Below are 19679 nucleotides of genomic sequence, written 5' to 3'. Positions count from 1 at the left end.
AGCAGAGCGAAGGGGGAAACCCTGACATCAGCCCCCACCCCTGCCTCTCTCTCTCTCTCTCGTTCTCACACACACACATGCACAAATGCCTGCCACTGCAGCAGGAGCATTCCACAGTAATGGTTTGCTTTGTCCAGGAGCAGATAAGCATGCGGGCTGTCAGAAATAGAGCTTTGAAAGGGCATATCCGCATGCCTGCAGCCGAGTTCAAAACAATGACAAGAGTTGCCGCTTGTCTTCAAGGGATTATGGGACGTTTCTGGAGGCCAATCATTGCACAGTAACGCAACACATCATCCACACTGACACCCAGGCGTTTCAGCCGGGGCGCAGCAAGATTTATGCTTCTCGTGGAGATGGATTACCAGGAGCGCTCCAGCTGCAGAGTCCAGGCGCTCTACATGCCTTGCCACTGTGGACGGAGTTAGGGTGCCTGGGGCTAATTTAATGCGCTCTAACTTGCAAATGTAACCAAGGCCAAAGTTGTGAGCATGGCAGGGAACCTATATGCAGCAGGCTGGTTAGTAAGCATAGTAGGACCATAAGTACATAAGCATAACTCTGTATTATAACTGCAGGTAACTAGGGTACTCCAATTATTCTGCTACACATAATAAACATTCATTTAATTTCTGAAACAGCTGTGTGCTAACATTATGTAGTGCCAATGTAACCCAACAGCCCTTCTTTCAAGTAAATACAAAACACATACATATTACTACTTCAAGATAAGAAGAAATCCAAAGAAAAGCATTTAAATCATCAACACATTTCAGAGACATTGACAAATTAATCAAAGCAAGCTTTAACCAACACCAAATTATTTTAACATGACTGTGATGACACAAACAAAATCCCAAAATGTCTAAGCTAAAGTGTGTGCTCAGTCTTTAAACTCGCTTGACTGTGAAATAAAACGAGGCAAAAATACTTGATATTCAGATAGATTCGTTTTCCTGGCTTTATATTTACATAGCACTTCACAAACATTAGTAACTCTTCATAAAACTATTGGGTTGCAGGCAGCCATAAGTATAATTCCCTCACCATCACTTTGTGCCTAACTTATTTTTATAGACCAAGCTACAAATCTTTTTATCAAGCTTTGTTACAGTTATCATTGTTATTGTATTTTGATTTTAATTCCTCATTTACCTTAATTTTGATAAATAAAACAGGAATGAATCACACAATGAATTTCCTTGATTATATTATTAAGGGAGTTGCAGGTCATAATTTTCCCTCTTTTAAATTTGCCAGACTTGTCCAATTGCAGCTGTAAGTGCATAGACTGTGAACTCTAGAGCCCAGTAAACACAGTGAGTTTTACACACTTTTGGGTCATACTAACCTGCATCCGCACTGCTATTGCCAGAGGACCTACAGCCTCTACAGCAGACTGGTTACTGTACTTTAAATCTTGACCATAACCATGTTCCCCTGTAAAAGAAAACATTGCACCAATGAGTCATGAGACCTTTGACAGCAGGAATGGGCAGAAACATGTTGGAGAGATATCTTCATCCAAAAAAAAATAAAAATAAAAAAAAATTGTCTGAATGTTTATTCCAAATTTAACAACCTCACTGCTGAACTACCACTGCCTCCTTAATTTTAAGCAGACAGCAGCTGGAAGATTGGTGTGGGAGTGTACACATATTAGATATCCAAAGGAAACCAGTTCCAGTTCACAAAAATGTGCCATTTGTGCAAAAAGCTACAGAATGTGTTAGGATTTGGAAAATTACATATATTTGAAACAATCCATTGGACAAATAGGGAAAAGATTTTTAGTCTGCCTTTCCCTGTGCATATCACTTTGAGAGGGTAATGAAATTAAGAAATATATGCACAAGATCATAAAAAAAAATACTACCATTAGCCAATCAGATTTATAATCTAGACTCAGAATAGACAAAGTTTTCTGGCATTAATGAGTAGCAAGTTTCCTTCACCAATATTACTTTTAATGCAGACTTTCTGCACAGTCAACGCAATGGTTACAACTGGCTTCCAGTAGGACAAGGTCTTTCAGTGGTCATGAATTAGATTAGATGTCAATGTATTATTTTGTCACTGTTCCCATTATCCTTGTTTGTTTGTTTTTTCAACCCACTTGTTGCTTCTTGCCTTATATCTAGCCAGTGATTTCTTCAGGCAAAGATCCATCTTTCAGTCTAAACTTTAGCTAGCACAATGGGACCCTGATCTTGAATGCAGACTCTAGGCATTACAATAATAAAAGTGCATTTGCTGCATTAGTCTTATACCTCAGGGAACCAGAGCTCAAATCCTGACCCAGTCAGGTTGTCTCTTTCTAATTCCCATCTGTGCACATCATAAAAACAACTACACAATTTGGCACAATTCTTACTCTTAAAGAGTCTCAGAACTAGAACATCAGGGACATTGTGGGTCAGAATTAAAGGCATGCTGACATAAGTGTGTAGAGAAATTTGAACACCAACTGCCCACACAATGCTTGACTCTAGCCAGTGCTGTTAGTCATCATGTCCTGCCTACTTAGAACACTGAAGTCACTGAGAGACCAAAAGACCTTGTTTACATACACATTTAGTCTAATTCAATTAATCTTCTAACACTTTCTCAAATGCTACCTCATCAAGCACCTTTACCTCAGTGACAAAGCTAACTAAATAATAGAGATTCTATTCCTAACACTACACACACAATAAAAAATGTTTAAAAGATCGTCCGCTTGTGTTAACACTTCTTGTTTTAAACCAGATCTTATGGTGTTCTACAATTTTAGACTAGAATCCTGTGCAACTTACTGGAAGTTATAACAGTCTGTCAGTCATAAACTGACTACAGTTGCATTGAGACCATTCTGGGATTTTTGCCAGAACAACAAATGAAGTAAGAGGGACAAAGTTAAATTCCCCTCTCTTTCAGGCATCTGTGCTTTACAGAAACATTTCAAGTTTTTATTTGAATTGGCTTAATATGCCTTCTTTATCAATGCAGAGATTAGCATGTGTATAAATACACATTAGACTCAGAGATTTCCCTTCAACAGCGTTCTCTCAGCCTGCATGTACTTACAACACAAAGTCAGACTAATCTGGCTTTTGCAGGGAACTAGATGAAGTTAGAGAGGTAGAATGCATGCACACACTCTAACCAAGGGGGAAACCTGTGGTGTTGCAACGTCTCATTTATGGCAGATATTCCAACTGATGGGCTGGAATAGCTGCCCTAGTCTCTCCACGCCCCCTATGATCAGTATAAGTGTACATCCTGCAGCCCCTCTTCCATCCTGCCCCAAGGTCTCCTCCAGGCCTACCTATTTTTACCCCAGGGTGTAGAGTGATAGAGCTGCTGCCTCATTCAGAGACTCTGCCTGTATCCCCAGGCAGTCCCACTGCAGGGTTTAAGTGGTGCAGAGGGATTTGCTAGTTCCTTTCCATATGGGTGAGTTTCACAACTACATACTTATGTATAGGCTGGGATTTTCAAAGATTAGCAAGATCCCATAGAAGAGGCTATTATTATTATTATTGAAGTAATACCCTAGTTATTAGTACAGATAAGCAGGATGCCATATTAATGGAAATTGCTTTTTAAAAACATTCTAAATGAAGAACATGCCAAACATCAGATTATATAAAATAAAAGCTGCATCCAAGAAAATTCCATCACCGAAAGTGAATGCTTCAGATCCATCTAGTTTATGTCATCAGAACTACACAAGAAAATTATGTCCTCACAATTTCTTGGTACTTATCTTTAATAATATCTTTAAAAATAAAACATGCACGTGTGTGAGGGTGGGTACTCTATTTACATATGTGAGATAAAAATGTAGCCACCACCAGGCAGAAATAATAGTCAATTCATGGCTGTTGTTGCCTTCAGGCCGCATTTCACTGTTGTGACATCTCAAATGTTAAAAATATCCTCTTTTTAAAGTGTGAAAAAAACCAAAACTACTTTTTGAGCACATCTATTAATAAAATTCCAATATGCGTTTAAAGTAAAAAATCAAATATAAGATTGTGACTTCACTGATGTCACAATCACCTAACAACAGGCTTTAAATAATTTGCAGTTCAGCTAAGTGAATTCTTCCTGTCCAACACAAACAAATGTATTTTTTGTATACCTTCTCTATAAATTTCAACAAGCACGGAATAAAAAAATTGGTAAAATGTGTTTCTGCTATTCTTCCAGTGTTTCTCCTGCAAAACATACGCAGGAAGACAGATGGATATTTGTAGATGGTTTAAATAAAACACATTTTCTTCTTAAAATCCTGTGTTGTCTCTCAAAAAATGTCATTGGGATGCATGTATCTAGGGTCCCAGTATTGGAGCCGGATACATGCAGAGACACATATACGCTCATGCAGAGTCTGACTGAAATCAATGCGTTCTACATATCTATTTTAGGTACCTATAAGGACTACATTGCCATATAAGGGCTACATTGCACCTCACAATCTTTTAATGTATTTATCCTCACAATGTTCCTGTGGGATAGGAAAGAACTATTATCCTATTAGGTACCACTGTGGAATTGAAGTATAAAACTAAGGGTAGGGTTGCCAGGCATCCGTTTTTTCTCCGGAACGCCCGGTCAAAAAAGGTCATTGGTGGCTGTAGTCATGGGGGCTCTGCACGCTGCCTCCACTCCAAGCACCAGCTCCGCAGCTCCCATTGGCTGTGCAGAGGCAGTGCCTGCAGGCACAGACAGCGCACAGAGCCCCCTGAGCCCTCCACCTACAAGTCAGACATTCCGGATGCTTCTGGGAGCCACCTGAGGTAAGCACTGCCCAGGCGAAGCACGCACTTCACATTCCCTCCCGCCCCCCAACCCCCTGCCCCAGCCCTAAGCCCCTTCCAACACCCCCTCCTGGAGCCTGCACCCCACACTCCCTCCCGAACCCCAAACCCCTGCCCCAGCCTGAGCCTCCTCCCGCACCCATACTCCCTGCCATAGCCCACACCACAACCCCCTGCCCCAGCCCGGAGCCCCCTACTGCACCCCAAACCTCCAGCTGGAGTCTGCACCCCCTCCCATACCTCCAAACCCCTCGGCCCCAGCCCTGATTCCCCTCCTGTATTCCAAACCCCTCAGCCCCAGCCCAGAGCCTCCTCCTACACCACAAGCCCCTCATCCCCAGTTCCACCCCACCAGACGGAGCCCTCACCCCCTACCCCAATCCGGAGCCTCCTCCCACACTCTGAACCCATTTCTGGACCCATCCTGGAGCCTGTACCCCAACCCCCTGCCCAGTGAAAGTGAGGGTGAGGGAGAGCGAGCAGGCAGGCAGGGCGTCAGGGAAGGGGTAGGAAAGGGGTGTTCAGTTTTGTGCGATTAGAAAGTTGGGAACCCTAACTAAGGGCAAGTCTATATAGCAAGTTAGAGCATGGCAAGTTAAGGTGTAAATCTATAGTGCTCTGGCGTGCCGTACACTAACTGTCCATGTGGACCCTGCAGCTGCACACTAAATGTTCCCTAGTACGCTTTGAACAGGATCTGTTTATTTAAAATTCTGTTTTTTAAAATAGTATTGGGTTATTATATAATATTTTAAAACAGGATTTGCTTACCAAAAATAGCTTACTAGCTTTGCTATGGCTTTCAATAGGATTTAGGGAGGTCTTCCAGCTTTCACTTTCTGTTTAAAAAGCTGAATCAAATATAGATTTCATGCATATAATTTAGCTTTTTTAAATTAAAAAACAAATCAAAGAGTGACCTGGGAGCAATGGTTGGTTTTGTACACATTGGGTAGTGACCACAAATCGTTAGAATTATATGAAATAACACAGAAGGTACGTGGATAAAACTAAAAAGCCAAGTAATTTGTTCTTGGGGAGAGTGCGAGACGACATATTTTATAATAGAAATTATTACATTACTGTGAACTACAGAGATTACTTTAAAAAGTCAATTGCTTTGACATCAGAAAGTGAGATCCATTTATCCCGACATACAAGTTCTAAGTATTATTATGTGACAATTAGAACTTTCTGGGGATGTTATTCAAATAGGTTCAACTATAATCCTGACTCAAAGTCTAAAAATCATGCACTTTTACTCCTATAACAGCTAGCTGTCCAGTAAAATGTCAAATATTTTTGTAGCATACCTTTGCACTAAATTTTTTTATTTTAATGTCTTGAAACTTAGGCTTGTTCAATCCAAGCTCCTATACTAAAAATAAGATGAGCTGCATGGCATAAACAAATTTATTTTCATTGTAATGCTTTGAATTCTGATCTTGGAAACATTTATGCATGTGAATGATTTTACGCATCTGAGTAGTCCCATTGAATTTAATAGGACTACTCACATTTGCACTGTTATTCACATAAGTGTTAGCAGGATAGAGTCTTAGATGACTAATGATACATATTAAAGAGTTTGTATAATCAAACAAATAATCTCTATGGCTTTCTTCCATAAATCATTGAAGAAGAAGAATGGCCAACACTCGCTGGCATCTTTAAAAAAAAAAGCACATCTAGATCATAATCAAATTCTACCACGTCATAGACGATTACATGGTGAAGTTACTACTAAGAAATATGACCTTTTAGAAGAATTAACTAAGTAATTAGATAATTTAGTTTACAGCTGGGTTCAATGAGTTCGATCAGTTTAATGAGCCACTGATTTCAATGGATTACATTGGCAGTAGGTGTAATAGAGTGGCAATACAGGCCAAGTATCTACTCTCGTGTAAACTATCCTAAATAAAAAAAATTACTTGGCATCTACTTTCTCCTTTGTAAATGAAAGTACAATGTGGAACAAATTTCCGTCTGTTCTTGTAGACTTTTTTATGGAGGTGTACTCTTCTGGCTCACACACTAGCTGAGTTTAGAAGTCCCTTCCCACTGAAAAGGCTTTTTCTTCCTTGTACTTCTGTACAAAACTAAACTGGATAAAGCATTAGAAAATAAGTAGGGAACAATCCTGCAGTGGGAGCAGATCTACAGGATGACCGAATTGTTTTTTACCATTCTAATTTGTAGGAATATGTTCTACTCCTGAGGGCATTCTGTGCCAAAAGATTAAAAATTCTAGGCCAAAAAATTGAAAATTCTGCACACAGTATTGTAAAATTCTGCAAATTTTATATGTCAAATAAATGTCGAAGCTCCAGCACGGCATAGGGGAGTACAGGGAACTAGCTTCACAGAGGTGGGAGATCACTGTGCAGCTCCTCCCCGGGACATTGACTCAGCAATGAGGCTGCATCCAACTCTGACACAGTGCAAGGACCGGGCCTGCCCCAGAAACACCTCAGAGCCCTGCTTCTCCATGCCAGGTGTACAAGGTATGGGCAGGCAGGCTCAATAAGGCAGGATCCAAGTGTGGAGGGGCTTAGTGTGGGTAGATCCAGGTGTGGGTTAAGAGGGTTTGGTGTCGGGCAATCTGGGTGCAGGTGGCTCACTGGGGGATCCAGGTGGGAGGGGGTGTTCTGGGTGCAACAGTAATAGGATTCTGCAGGGGGGTCCAGGTGAAGGTGGTTGGGGCTCAGTGGGGAGAGGGTTTGGTTTGGTGGGAATAAAGTTGGCAGGGAGTCTTGGTGTGGGGAGCTCAGTGTGTGGGGGAGTCCAGATGCTGGGGGAGTGGGGCTCAGTGGGGCAGGGATCCAGGTGCAGCTGGTTGGGACGTGGTAGGGTGGGGATCCAGGTGCGGGTGGCTTGTCAGGGCAGTTCAGGTGCAGGGGGCTCATCAGGGGGGTTCTGGGTGCAGAGGGAGGGTGAGGCTTGGCAGGAAGGTCTGGGTATGAGGAGGTCTGGATGCATGGGGGTTGGGTGGATGGAGAAGCAGCTCCCTGTACAGTGATCCCTCCATGTGAAGCTGAAAAGCGATGGGTGCAGGAAGCGTGAGGGAGTTGGGGGAGAGTTTGCAGAACTTCCTATTGCCAGGGGAGAAATCTGACACGACCCCAAATCCCATGCCAGGGAATAGAAAGTCCCGTCCTCCCCAGCCCAGCCAGGACTAGCCGCTGAGCTCGGTGCAGGGTAGGAGCCACCAGCCAGGTCTTCCCCAGTCCCGCCCTCTGCCCCAGAGTGATTTACTTCTCTGCCAACTGCCCTGGGTATCCAAAACATACTGCTGGGAGGGTCTCATGACCACTCTTGTGGCTTCCCTTTGCTTCCCAATCAGAAAGTGATTTTTCTGCGGGGAAGCAAAGAAATCTGCAGGGGACAAATTCTGCACATGCTCAGTGGCACAGAATTCCCCCAGGAATAATGTACATTCTATAATACTGATAATTAAGCTAGTAAGATCATCAACTGTTGCCTGCATAACCCCAAGCTCATAAATATCAGGTACAGGAATGGATGAACTCATATACATGCATACATACACACAATACATATACATTTATTTTTAAATGAGCTATTCTAAACATTGCAGGTCTTTGCTACCATATCTTGTACTTATCCTTGTATCCCTTACACTTCTTTCGAGTGGTATACAATTTTAAACTGATCTTACCTGATAAAAAGTCAGGATAACAACTGACAATGGTTGTTCCAGGCCTTATCCAACTGACTGGAATCTCCTTAGGTTTGGTACTGCCAACCACCACCACATCTGCCTGATGAAGCTAAAAACCAGACAAACAAAAATATTCTAAAATCAGGAATATATCATGCAGTGTAGACTTAACATTCAAGCCCAACTTATACTTAACTTCTCACAGTATCCACAAGTGAATGCAAAAGATCCAGACTACAGGCCTGATTCTTACATTACTGAGGATCAGGAATAACTCCATTGAAATCAATATGTACATTCTAGTGTAAAGTCAGGAAAGTGAGATCACAATCAGGGCCCATAATATTACATGAAAATCATATCTTGAAAAACCCATTGTGCTTGAAAGTGCTGTGCAACTGGACATTTTGGAGGGACTTCTCTTTTGTGGAAGATGTGGGTTGAAAGAATGTGATAACATTTGATTAGAAATGAGGTCAAGAAACTAAACATTCAAAATTACTACAATTTGTTGAACTATCTGAACATCTCAATTGTGGGCAAAACAAGGCACTGCTCAAAGCTGGATTTGTGAAAGTGGTGAAAACAAAAAAAACCCACATACTCAAGTCACATTAGTCGGAAGGCAACATAAGAGCTGATCAGCTGTCCTACATTCATCAGCGCCTTCAAAAAATTCCAATTAAAACCTTTTTCCCTGTTAACTCACGTTTACCAAAAGAAGCCCCTGATTTTATCAGGCTCTGTGGAGTCAAGGACAATACAGAGCATGACATTGCCCTTCTAGTAACAAACAAAGGCATAAACTGTTGTTTCCTCCCTACCTCCAATAGGGCACTGTAAACGATACAAGAATCTACACAAGGTAAGTAATAATATGTATCCTAAATTATAAGCAGACACACAGACATATACAAAGGTACACAAAATGGAAAGACAGGCCTTGCATTGCATCAAGATTGAATGCAGAAATAGTTTCTAGACAGTAGAGGTTTTGGAAATAACTAAAGATGTGTCAATAGATGCTAAGCGTCACAAACTCTGCAAGCCTCACTACAAACTGACTTAAGACTGCCTAGTATCCTTGCCAAATCAGGTGTGATGCAATATTAAAGAAATTCCTGCCAAGAAATAACAATTAAAAATTCCATCAGTTTTGGCACTGTCCAATGGCAAGGAAGGGGGAAGGTGGATCTGGTGGAAATGGGAAGAAATCTAACAGCTCTATCATCTGCACAAAGAACGGGGGCGGGGGGAAAAAAGGATTGAACTTTTTTTTCCTCAGGAACTGGAATAAGGCTGCAAGGCAAGGGAGATGTGAGAGAGTTACTAACAGGACAACTGGAGGATATACCAAGTTGATTCAGACTGAAATCAGATATAGTAACTCCTTGCTTAACATTATAGTTATGTTCATGAAAAACACTACTTTAAGCGAAACGATGTTAAGCGAATCCAATTTCCCTATAAGAATAAATTCGGTGGGGGTGGGGGGTGGGCGGGGGTTGTGTTAGGTTCCAGGGAATTTTTTTTTTGCCAGACAAAAGGCATTATATACAGTATGAGTTTTAAATAATTATAAACAAACAATTTAATATTGTACTCACCAATGATGATTGTGAAGCTTGGTTGAGGCAGGGGCATAGCAAGGTCGGAGGCTTGCCCCACTCCACCTGCCCAGCACTCCCACCGGAGAGAGGGCTTGGGGTGCGGGGGCTTGCCCACTCCTCAGCTGGAATGCCAGGCAGGCAGAATGAGGCAAGCCCCCAGACCCCGTTCCCCAGCAGGAGTGGCAGGCAGGCAGGCAGAGCGAGACAAGCCAAACAACCTTATGACGGAACATTACTCGTTCAATAGGCAGCCTCCTTTCTAGAGTGATCAGTGTCCCCAAGGCTTCCAGCTCAGTTTTGTTCTATCATAGTTAAAATCACATGTACCAGTGTCACTGTAAATTGTATTCCAGCCATAATTTTTTTTTGGTATTACTAATATTACAATTATTTTAAATGGCATTAGGAAATCTCTTACATTTATATATTGTCTCTCACCCTGTAAAATCCTAAAACTCTCAGCAACTTAAATTCATGTGAATCACTTCACCTACCACTAACTACACCCCATTTTCTAAACACAAAACACCGCTAACCAAACGGTAAAGGCAGTAAGTGAAGAATAATACATTTCTCTAATTAAAAGAGCACGGAATTTAAGTATGCAAAATACATTTATTCAAAACAGAATGTGGCCAGGTCAACAGAACCAGTTAACATCCACACTTTTGAGAAATATCTTCTTTGATAAGTACAGGTAGTTTTTATGTCTCATCCTGCATCATGCCTTGGTTAACACACAGCTACTAAATTTAAGACTGGTATACACAGTTAAGGGTTCCATCAAACGGATAAACACTATTTCCTTCACCTCCCTGCATTTTCCCATGGAGGTCTCCCATCTACCTACTGACCTAGCATAATTTCTTTTTGATTGAGACCTGATGAACATTGAGACAGCCATAGGGCATCAGACGTGTGGTTCTTCCAGTCCAGTATCCTGTCTCCGACAGTGGCCAGAAACAGAAGCTCCACAGGAAGATATGAAAAACCTCACAGTAGATGAGGAATAATCTGCCCCAATGATGGTCTCACCCTAGCCCTTGAGAGATAGCTATTGCCTTAAACCCAGAAGTACAATGTTTTACATCCCTTCTAAAATCTTTTAACATTAACTACTGTAACACTGGATAGTCTTGTTATTCATACAAATGCCCAAATCCTTTGAATCCTCCTAAATTAATTGGCTTCGACAACATCCTGTGGCAATTAGTTCCACAGTCTGATCACTGACTGTATGAAAAGTTATTTTGTTTCATTCGGTTTGAATTTGCTGCCTTTCAGTCTCATTGGCTGTCCCCTTGTTCTTGTACTGTGAAACAGGGATAATAGAAACACTCAACCTACTTTCCCTGTATCATTCACTATTTTATATATTTTTATCTTGTCTCTTCTTACTCACCTATTTTCTAGGGTGAACAATTGCTATCTATTCATGTGAGAGTTTTTCTGTCCCTTTAATCATTCTCGTTGCTCTCCTCAGAACCCCCACTAATTCTGCAATATCTTTTTGGAAATGGGTTGATCAGTATTGTAGTCAGTATTCCAGATGATGATGAACCACTGTATTATACAAAGCCATGACGATATTTTCTGTATTATCTTCTATTCTATTCATCCTAACATTTGGTTTGCTTTTTTGACTGCTGCTAAAATCATAGTCCAAAGAGTTATACATGCAGAAAATACCTTATTCTTAACTTTGAACTCTGTATTTAGATTTGGCTTTTATAGTTACCTTAGCTGAATTTAGAATGCACTTCTATTTTTTTTTAAAAAATAGTTTTGATGTATTTTCTTAAGCATGTTAAAAAAAACTTAACTAATGTTTGTTTTGCAGAACTTTTTTGTATAAGCCTATTTATTCAAGACATAAAAGAAAACCAGAAATTAAAAATTATTAAGGGCACCAACACAACGTTATTAGGCTCTCTTGCGTTTTGGTTTTAATTATTCATTCTTGTACGGAACTCTCTTGTGAAGGAAAGGAAATTAATATCTGGTCCCCAATCTTTGTGCGATATTGTTCAACACTGGAAGTCAATCTTGCGAGTTAAATTTCATGCACGCTTTAGAACATGACTGCTTGCTTTGGACGAGAGAGCAAGTTGCTTTCATGAATTTGAATCTTGTGCTCGTCTCAAACACTAATCAACAGCATACCTGACCTTCATTCTAGGATATTAAGATTCATCTAATTAGAGACCCTTGGCTCATACCTGGCTACTGCTAAAATAGATATTGGTCAAATTCAATGTTGATTTAATCTGATCTTATTTCTTGTGCAATGGAGCTGGGTTTTTGCTTTGTTTATATTGTTTGATTTCATTTTCTTAGTATTTCAAACTGCTTCTCAATAATATATGCAGTAAAATTCTGAGAAAAACACCTTCTTCTTCTAAGACTCCTCGTGATCCCTCCCTTATTGGAACAGACAACAGACATATGTGCTCTACGTTGCAAGTGAAAGACAATAAGTATATACTTTTGGGCTATTTAATGTCTTCCTGCTGCTAAAATGTGAGTGTTAGCAATAAGTTAAATATCTACTTCGCTTGGTTTCATAATCTTAGCAACTGTTGAGGTTATTTAGATACATTTTGGTTGATAAGAATTTCAATGAGAAGTTTCAGTTTGCATTGTGTAATATTGTATTCCCATATTAAATCTTGGATCATGCACCTGTAATCATGGATCAGTTAAGGAATGGTACAGGTTTACCAAATTAGGGACTCAATGGTTCAAGAAAACTGAGGTACCATACAGGCCCTTGTATTACTATCTGCTTTTTCCTGGATACTGGTACTTTTTTAATCCCTACAAACTGATCTATACATATCACTATATGCAGATCGGCTCTTTGGACACATACCCATCAAGAGGCTTGTAAAGACTTACAGCTTCACTTACAAAGACTTTTCATTTCACAAGCAGTTTACTAAGTAGAAATATTAGAAGTACTTTAGACTATGATAGTGAGTGCTTACACTCTAAGAAATAATTTATGTTTTGGTGTAGAAAATAGTGTGTCCTGTGAGTTACAGGAACCCAATCTTTTCCACATCAAAATAAAGATTAATACTGTTATAATTCAAGCATAATTCAAATACAGGTATAATTCAGATATGTAGTGTCAACTAGTATATGCCATATAGCAGGGACAAAGACTGTACATTTGTATAGTGCCTAGCACTGTGGCCTGAATTGGTTGAGACCTCTCAACAAATGATAATTCCAAAGAGCCTTTATCCAATACATTTGATCAATTCTGATATATGCAATTATAAGGTTGAAAAACAATTGACCTAACCAACTGTTCTCATCTCCGTGACTACAGATCGTAACACCGCATAACTACCTTAACAAGAGTAACATAATATTTCTATAGCCAATGCAAACAGCAGGTTGGATGGCCAAAATTGTATATATCTGTAAATATATCACAAAAACAGCTGGCCTTTTTTTTTTTTTTTTTTTTTAAAAAGGTTACCTCATATGTAACCAACAACTTTCAAGCAGGTGATTTATAACCTCTGCATAAGCCTCCCCTGCTAATTTCCTTTCCCCCACTTTTAAAAGAAAGAAAATGAAAGAAAAACTACATATTATAAGTTCAATTACACTAAGAGAAAGGACAACAAATACTTTTTTTCCTTGCAAGGGTTTTAAAACAAATTCATAAAAGAAAACCAACAGCTGAAGCGTAAAAAATATTCTATAGCCATAGTCTTTGTCAGCGCTACAACAACAGGGTTTTTTTGTTTGTTTTTTTTAAAAACTCGTTTCCTATAAACTTGGCTGATGGATTGACCAAGGAGAGTTACAGAGGTTTGCACAAACCCCATCAGGCCATTTCAGTTTCATTTCACACAGGATGATTTTTTTTTTTTTGCCTTCACCTATTTTTTTCCACTGCTTATAAATCACTCAAAAAAAGCTCAGAGAGGCATACAGAGGGCTAATCTTCTAAATCAGAAATAAATCAGACTTTCGAGATGGAAAAGATCTATTAAATCATCAAGTCTATCCCCCTGCAAGTGCATTATATAGTCCCCAGACAGAGGATGCATCAGATGCAAAACAGATGCTACACTTCATTTTAGCCAAAAGAACGAGAAGATATGGACAAACGGTAAAATGCAGTCATGGAATAACCAAGTATACATTGTAAAATGGGTAAAATAACATTCTGTTATCAGATCACATTGGAAAGAATGACAAATGTCACATGAAATAATCCATACCACAATAAGCAATATTTTAAGGACGGGCAAAGATTCTCAAGAAGAATCTTGCATTCTCACTGGCAAATCTTTTCAACTGGGAAGACATGTTCAAATAAATAATTTGAAACCCTACCTCATAACAAAACACGACTCTCTCCAATGAGATTTAAGTAGAAGCAGATTAAAGTACCACCACCCATTCCCAAGACAAAAGACTAAAATAACAGTAACAATACAAATAGGGCAAGCCAAACATTTAATGGTAATGATATGGAGTAATTGTATATTCCAGATAATTGAAAACCTATTTTGCCGCAAGGGTTGCATAAATATTTCATTTCCTTGATTTCTACAAAAGCCATTTTTAAACCAGATGATCAAAGACAAAAAATATATATTTTTTTAAACTGAAATGTAAATGGGCATAATGAAGACATGGGTTTTCTAGGCCTGATTTAGGACTATTTCAGTTTTAATAAGTGCAGAGGGGAAGGAGAAGCAGATATGGAATTCCTTGCAGCCACATTCAGTGGAAATAAATATACAAAAACTGATTTAAACAGAAAAAAAAGAGTAATCATTTAAAACCCTGTGGCCATTGCAGGTCTAATGTTTTAAATTGTATCTGGACTTCACTGAGGTAGTAAATTTTCATTTTTTTCACCCAGGCATACTCTCCTTACCTTCTTCCAGTTGCACCTACACAATGAATACAAGTTATTTTTGACAAATGGCATTGTTCTGATGGGGGGGACGGGACAAAAGATATACAAACACATGCTTGCTGGAGGGAGGAAAGGAGTTTTCACTGTTTTCAGAGAACATTAAAAACCAGTGGTCCCCACTTTAACACCACTAGGATTTGTAGCATATGTGTAACAGCTGAACTGACTAATTAAGTGTTCAAACACAACAACAAAATCATTATTTTTCACCAAAAGAAAGGGATAAAAACAAGTCATGATAGGGGACAATGCTGTTATCACGAAGTGTTTAGTTCTTCAAAATACACTTACTGCAGATACAGTGCTTCAGCTCAGTATGTTCTAAGCATTAGTTAGCAGCAGCGATGGCCCCCTCCCCAGCTTTTAAGATATTTTTTGTCAGTGACCCTAAGAAAGTCATCATAATATTCTTCATCTCATCTGAAACAAGCATCAGTTTCTATTATTCTGGTTCCATCCATAATGGCAACATACAGCCTCTAACTGGGGGGGGGGAACAGGATAGTGGCACTGGAAAAGAAAGCAGGCAGAGACCATTTTTCCAGTAATTTCCAACCTCAACTCCCACCACTGACAAGCCCTAGCTCAGATGGCCTGATCTCAGCTCATTCTGGAGCACGTCAGTGTTGCTCAATGGATGGGGGGAGAGGGAGAAAAAAAGGGCAGGGGGAAGACTAATGGGAGGTGCTCCCTATCCCACAGATGCTTACATGTTGTATTTCCAGGTTCTATCAGCGTGTGGAGCAAGGGACTAGAACTCAGATCATTACATTTATCCCTTCTAGCTTCTGCTATCCTTACTCTTTGGCTTTTAGAATGCCTGATTAAATTTAAGATGCAAGAAACAGCAATGACCCTGTAAGAATTGCAATGTCTTGAAAACACATACACAGTAGAACAGTAATCTAACAAAGTATTATCAGTAGAAATTCCCATATAATCTTTTTTTTCTGCTATACTCTAGACAGCTGTTCCATTTATGTCTATGCTCTTTTATGCTTGCCTGGGTCAAACACCATAGAGTCCCACCCAGCCCACAAATCCTGGTTCTTCTGAGATTTGAAAGGACAGTCCACAACAAAGACAGCTAAATAGGCTGAAACTCCAGGATGAGTTTCAGCAAAGATAACAGGCCTGCTTTGAGCCAAAGAGAGGGAAGGAGGCACCCAAATCAAAACTTAAATAAAACCTAGATTTGGTTGAAAATGTGAACTAGAGTTCAGATGGCTTTTATCCATCTTTTATTATGTTGACACATAAGAGTGTTGCAGAGTAACAGCCATGTTAGTCTGTATTCGCAAAAAGAAAAGGAGTACTAGTGGCACCTTAGAGACTAACCAATTTATATGAGCATAAGCTTTCGTGAGCTACAGCTCACTTCATCGGATGCATATTCCACAGTATGCATCCGATGAAGTGAGCTGTAGCTCACGAAAGCTTATGCTCAAATAAATTGGTATGCATCCGATGAAGTGAGCTGTAGCTCACGAAAGCTTATGCTTAAATAAATTGGTTAGTCTCTAAGGTGCCACAAGTACTCCTTTTCTTTTTACATAAGAGTGTGTGTGTGTGTGTGTGTAGGCTTCTTTACAATAAATATGAACACAAGGCAAGGTCTTTTAAAATAGACACAACATGGGTCATATTCAAAAAATAATTGAAGAAATGGTCTTAGTAAATTTTCTCATGAGTGCTAAGTATTATTCATGTTTTGGCAAAATAATTATCTGTGTTTTTCATTAGAAGGTACAATAGTTTTCCACCATCTGGATTACCTAATCTTGGTAGAAAATTAATATATCATACAGCAATTAAGTACATTACATTTTCCCTTTTATCATTTGTGAACAGTGGAACAGATTATTGGCTTTTAAAGTAACAAAATTAGTTGTTTCTTAAAATTATGTCATTAAAACTTCCCCGTGTGCCAAATCCGCTCTGAAGGGTCAGTATCTGCAAGAGCTTTCTATGTAAGTATTAACAGAAGGATAATAGATTATCTTAATTTATCTAAAGGCTTGAATATTTCTTAGTTCATAATAATCCCATTTTACATACAATGTAAATGGAAATAGAATAGTATCTCTTCACAGCAGTTGCACATGATTGTACTAGATTTTTCTGAAACATTGGAATTGTCCATTTATAACTCTTTGAAAATCCAGGGGTATTTAAGAGTCAGGTCATAATGCAGCTGTGACAAGACAATTATTTTTACAATGGCCAAAGTCAAGCTAACAAATTCTGAGGCAGAAATGTAGTTGCCTGTTCACTGCACCAAAATCAAAGGAAATAAAGAGGAGGAAAATAAAAGGCTGAATGGTTTACACAACCTTTAAATTAAAATATAAGAATTGGGAATGTTAAAGCTGTCCTTTTACTTCTGGTATGCTGAGGGGGGCAGGAAAAGATTTAATTTACAAAAAAATTAAAATAAATAAATCTCAAATGCAGCTGGTAAGCCAAGCTTAGGGCCACGCCAGCCTCTAATGTATTCTATTTTAAGAAGCCTATTTAAAAGGCACTGATCATCATGGTATCTAGAACACCAGTTTTCATGTGACACACAATTGTTGGCATGTTTCAAGCACTTTTTGTATCCTGGTTAATTCTTGTAACCAAGCACTTTATTGTCATTTATGAGCATTCTGCTTTCACTGTACAATTAGAAAGTAAACTTTACCAGAGTGCTTATTTTGCAGGGATGCAGGAAACAATTCTAAAGATCAGAAGGACAATATGAAAGTTAGTATGTAGAGGCAGACAATGCAACTGGGAATTAATCAGCTAACTTCCATTTGTTCCTTTAGACATCTCCGGGGTAATGTTTAAGGTAATGAAGGCAACATTTAGGTATTTGTGTAATGTAATTTCTGTAATGTCCCAGTGAATGACAAATGTTCACTCAAATTAATTAACCAGCTTAAAGTACACACCAACTCCCCAATTTCCTTCAAAATGTTCCTGCAAAAGAAACTGTCTGAAATAAAGAGGCAGTACAAAAGCAATGGAGGTACAGGGCCTGATCCAAAGCCCATTAAAATCCAAGGGAATTTTTCAATCCACAATATTGAGCTTTGGATCAGGCCCCAATGACTAAAATATCTATTAGCAAATTAACATGAATGAGGAAAACAGTTATTAGAACCCCTTCCTTTTTAAATAATAAACTAGCAGAGCTCCATCTTGAGTTACATGTCTGATTAATTCCTAGCTAATGCTAAAATTAATGTCAAAAATGGTAAACCTGAGATTCATGCTTCAGTGAAAATGGACATATTAACTTGGTCTGAAAAACTGATGTATAAAATAAACACTTATCACAATTGTCACTAAAATAGTTTAAATTAATTTGCCTTGCCATGATACATACCACAAAGCAAACCTGTTTGGTCTACCCCTGCAAACCTCTGTTAAATGCCCACAATAATATATTCAAATATAGATATATATGTACAGAAGTCAGAAAATTCCAAGTATGATTGCATTATTTAATGTTTTGCTTTTCTCTCTGTTAACTTTAATGAATATTAACTGGAGGGGCAGGGGTAGAACCCTCATCAATAAGCAAAATGCATTTTACCAAATTTTCACAAAACATATGTCAGGCCTTTCAACATGCAAGGGAAAACAGGAACTAACAAGTCCACATCCTCAAATATAACCATAGTTCTTGTAATGTTACACTATAAATATGGGACCATCAATGCTCGATGATGGCAAGCAAGAAACCTTCTGTTTAGCTCCTGATCCCTGGGCTCTCTTGGGACATGACAAAGGTGAAGACCTCTGGATACGCAATAGGTTAGAGTAACAATCTATAAGCCACAAGCTTACACAACAACATGACTAAGTTTATTAGAACTGGGAGGGTTACTGCTCAGGTGCTATGGTAGTCCAGGCTTGCAATTGAGGTAGGCAAAGGCAAGTTTACTCAGAGCTCCACTGATTAGACCTCCAGACAAACTGGAAACTCCTTTGGAGACAAAAGTTAAAATGTACAGGAGAAGACTGGCATGTAAAACCTCAAACCTCATCCTGCCTGGGCCTTGAATTCTGCTTCCTAACAGTGATCTGCTAGGACAGGTAAGTCACAGGAAATGCCAGAAAGCTGAGCATGGTTATGGGCTGACAGCCAGAGCCCCAGACCAAATATTAAATAATAGCAGCTGTGAAATTGACATTCTTGTCAATTTCACAACTAATAGGCTCCCTGTTGTGAAACTGAGCCCCAACCCACTCCAACTGGCAGCCCCAGGGCGGAGGAGCTTCAGCTGTGAGCCCCAAGTGGCTGTCAGTACCCCTTACTCCAGCTGTCAGTGCCTCACAATGCCCCACTTCAACTGGTGCAAGCACTCATTGTAAGGACACACACAACTGGCACAAGGAAGTATTATGGACACCAACAGATGTAATTACTCCGGTGGCTGTAAGTCGAGCTAATTTTGTATGTAGACAAGCCCTTACTATAATTAGCAAGGACCCCTCCACATGAGTAAAACACATCCTTCTCTTCTAGTTACCCTTGCAGTACATGGTCATAAAACACAGAGACAGACAGACATGATTAAAGAATGAAATTAAAAAACTAGATTTAAATTAAAACTATGGAAACGTCTTTTCACAGA

The 19679-nt window shown here is 39.3% G+C and overlaps 1 protein-coding gene across 11 annotated transcripts in view; it reads right to left on the bottom strand.

Annotated features, from left to right (window-relative positions):
• The window catches only part of MTHFD1L (methylenetetrahydrofolate dehydrogenase (NADP+ dependent) 1 like), a 247896-nt gene that overhangs the window by 214249 nt on the left and 13968 nt on the right, over positions 1-19679 (bottom strand). For 10 of the 11 annotated variants that reach the window (XR_012158088.1, XR_012158087.2, XM_073337654.1 and 7 more), the window contains 2 exons: positions 8488-8599; positions 1352-1440 (listed from right to left, as the gene is read on the bottom strand). Coding sequence is in view for 9 of the 11 variants with exons in the window: in XM_073337654.1 (XP_073193755.1) it covers positions 1352-1440; positions 8488-8599 (201 nt within the window). In the remaining 2 variants the exon portion in view is untranslated. Of the gene's footprint in view, positions 1-1351; positions 1441-8487; positions 8600-10097; positions 10403-19679 lie in introns of those variants that run through there. The other variant, XM_073337653.1, reaches the window with a different exon arrangement.

The sequence above is a fragment of the Lepidochelys kempii genome, chromosome 3, assembly GCF_965140285.1.
Source record: "Lepidochelys kempii isolate rLepKem1 chromosome 3, rLepKem1.hap1, whole genome shotgun sequence".
NCBI classification, from domain to species: domain Eukaryota; kingdom Metazoa; phylum Chordata; order Testudines; family Cheloniidae; genus Lepidochelys; species Lepidochelys kempii.
This window is presented reverse-complemented; position numbering and strand designations above follow the sequence as displayed.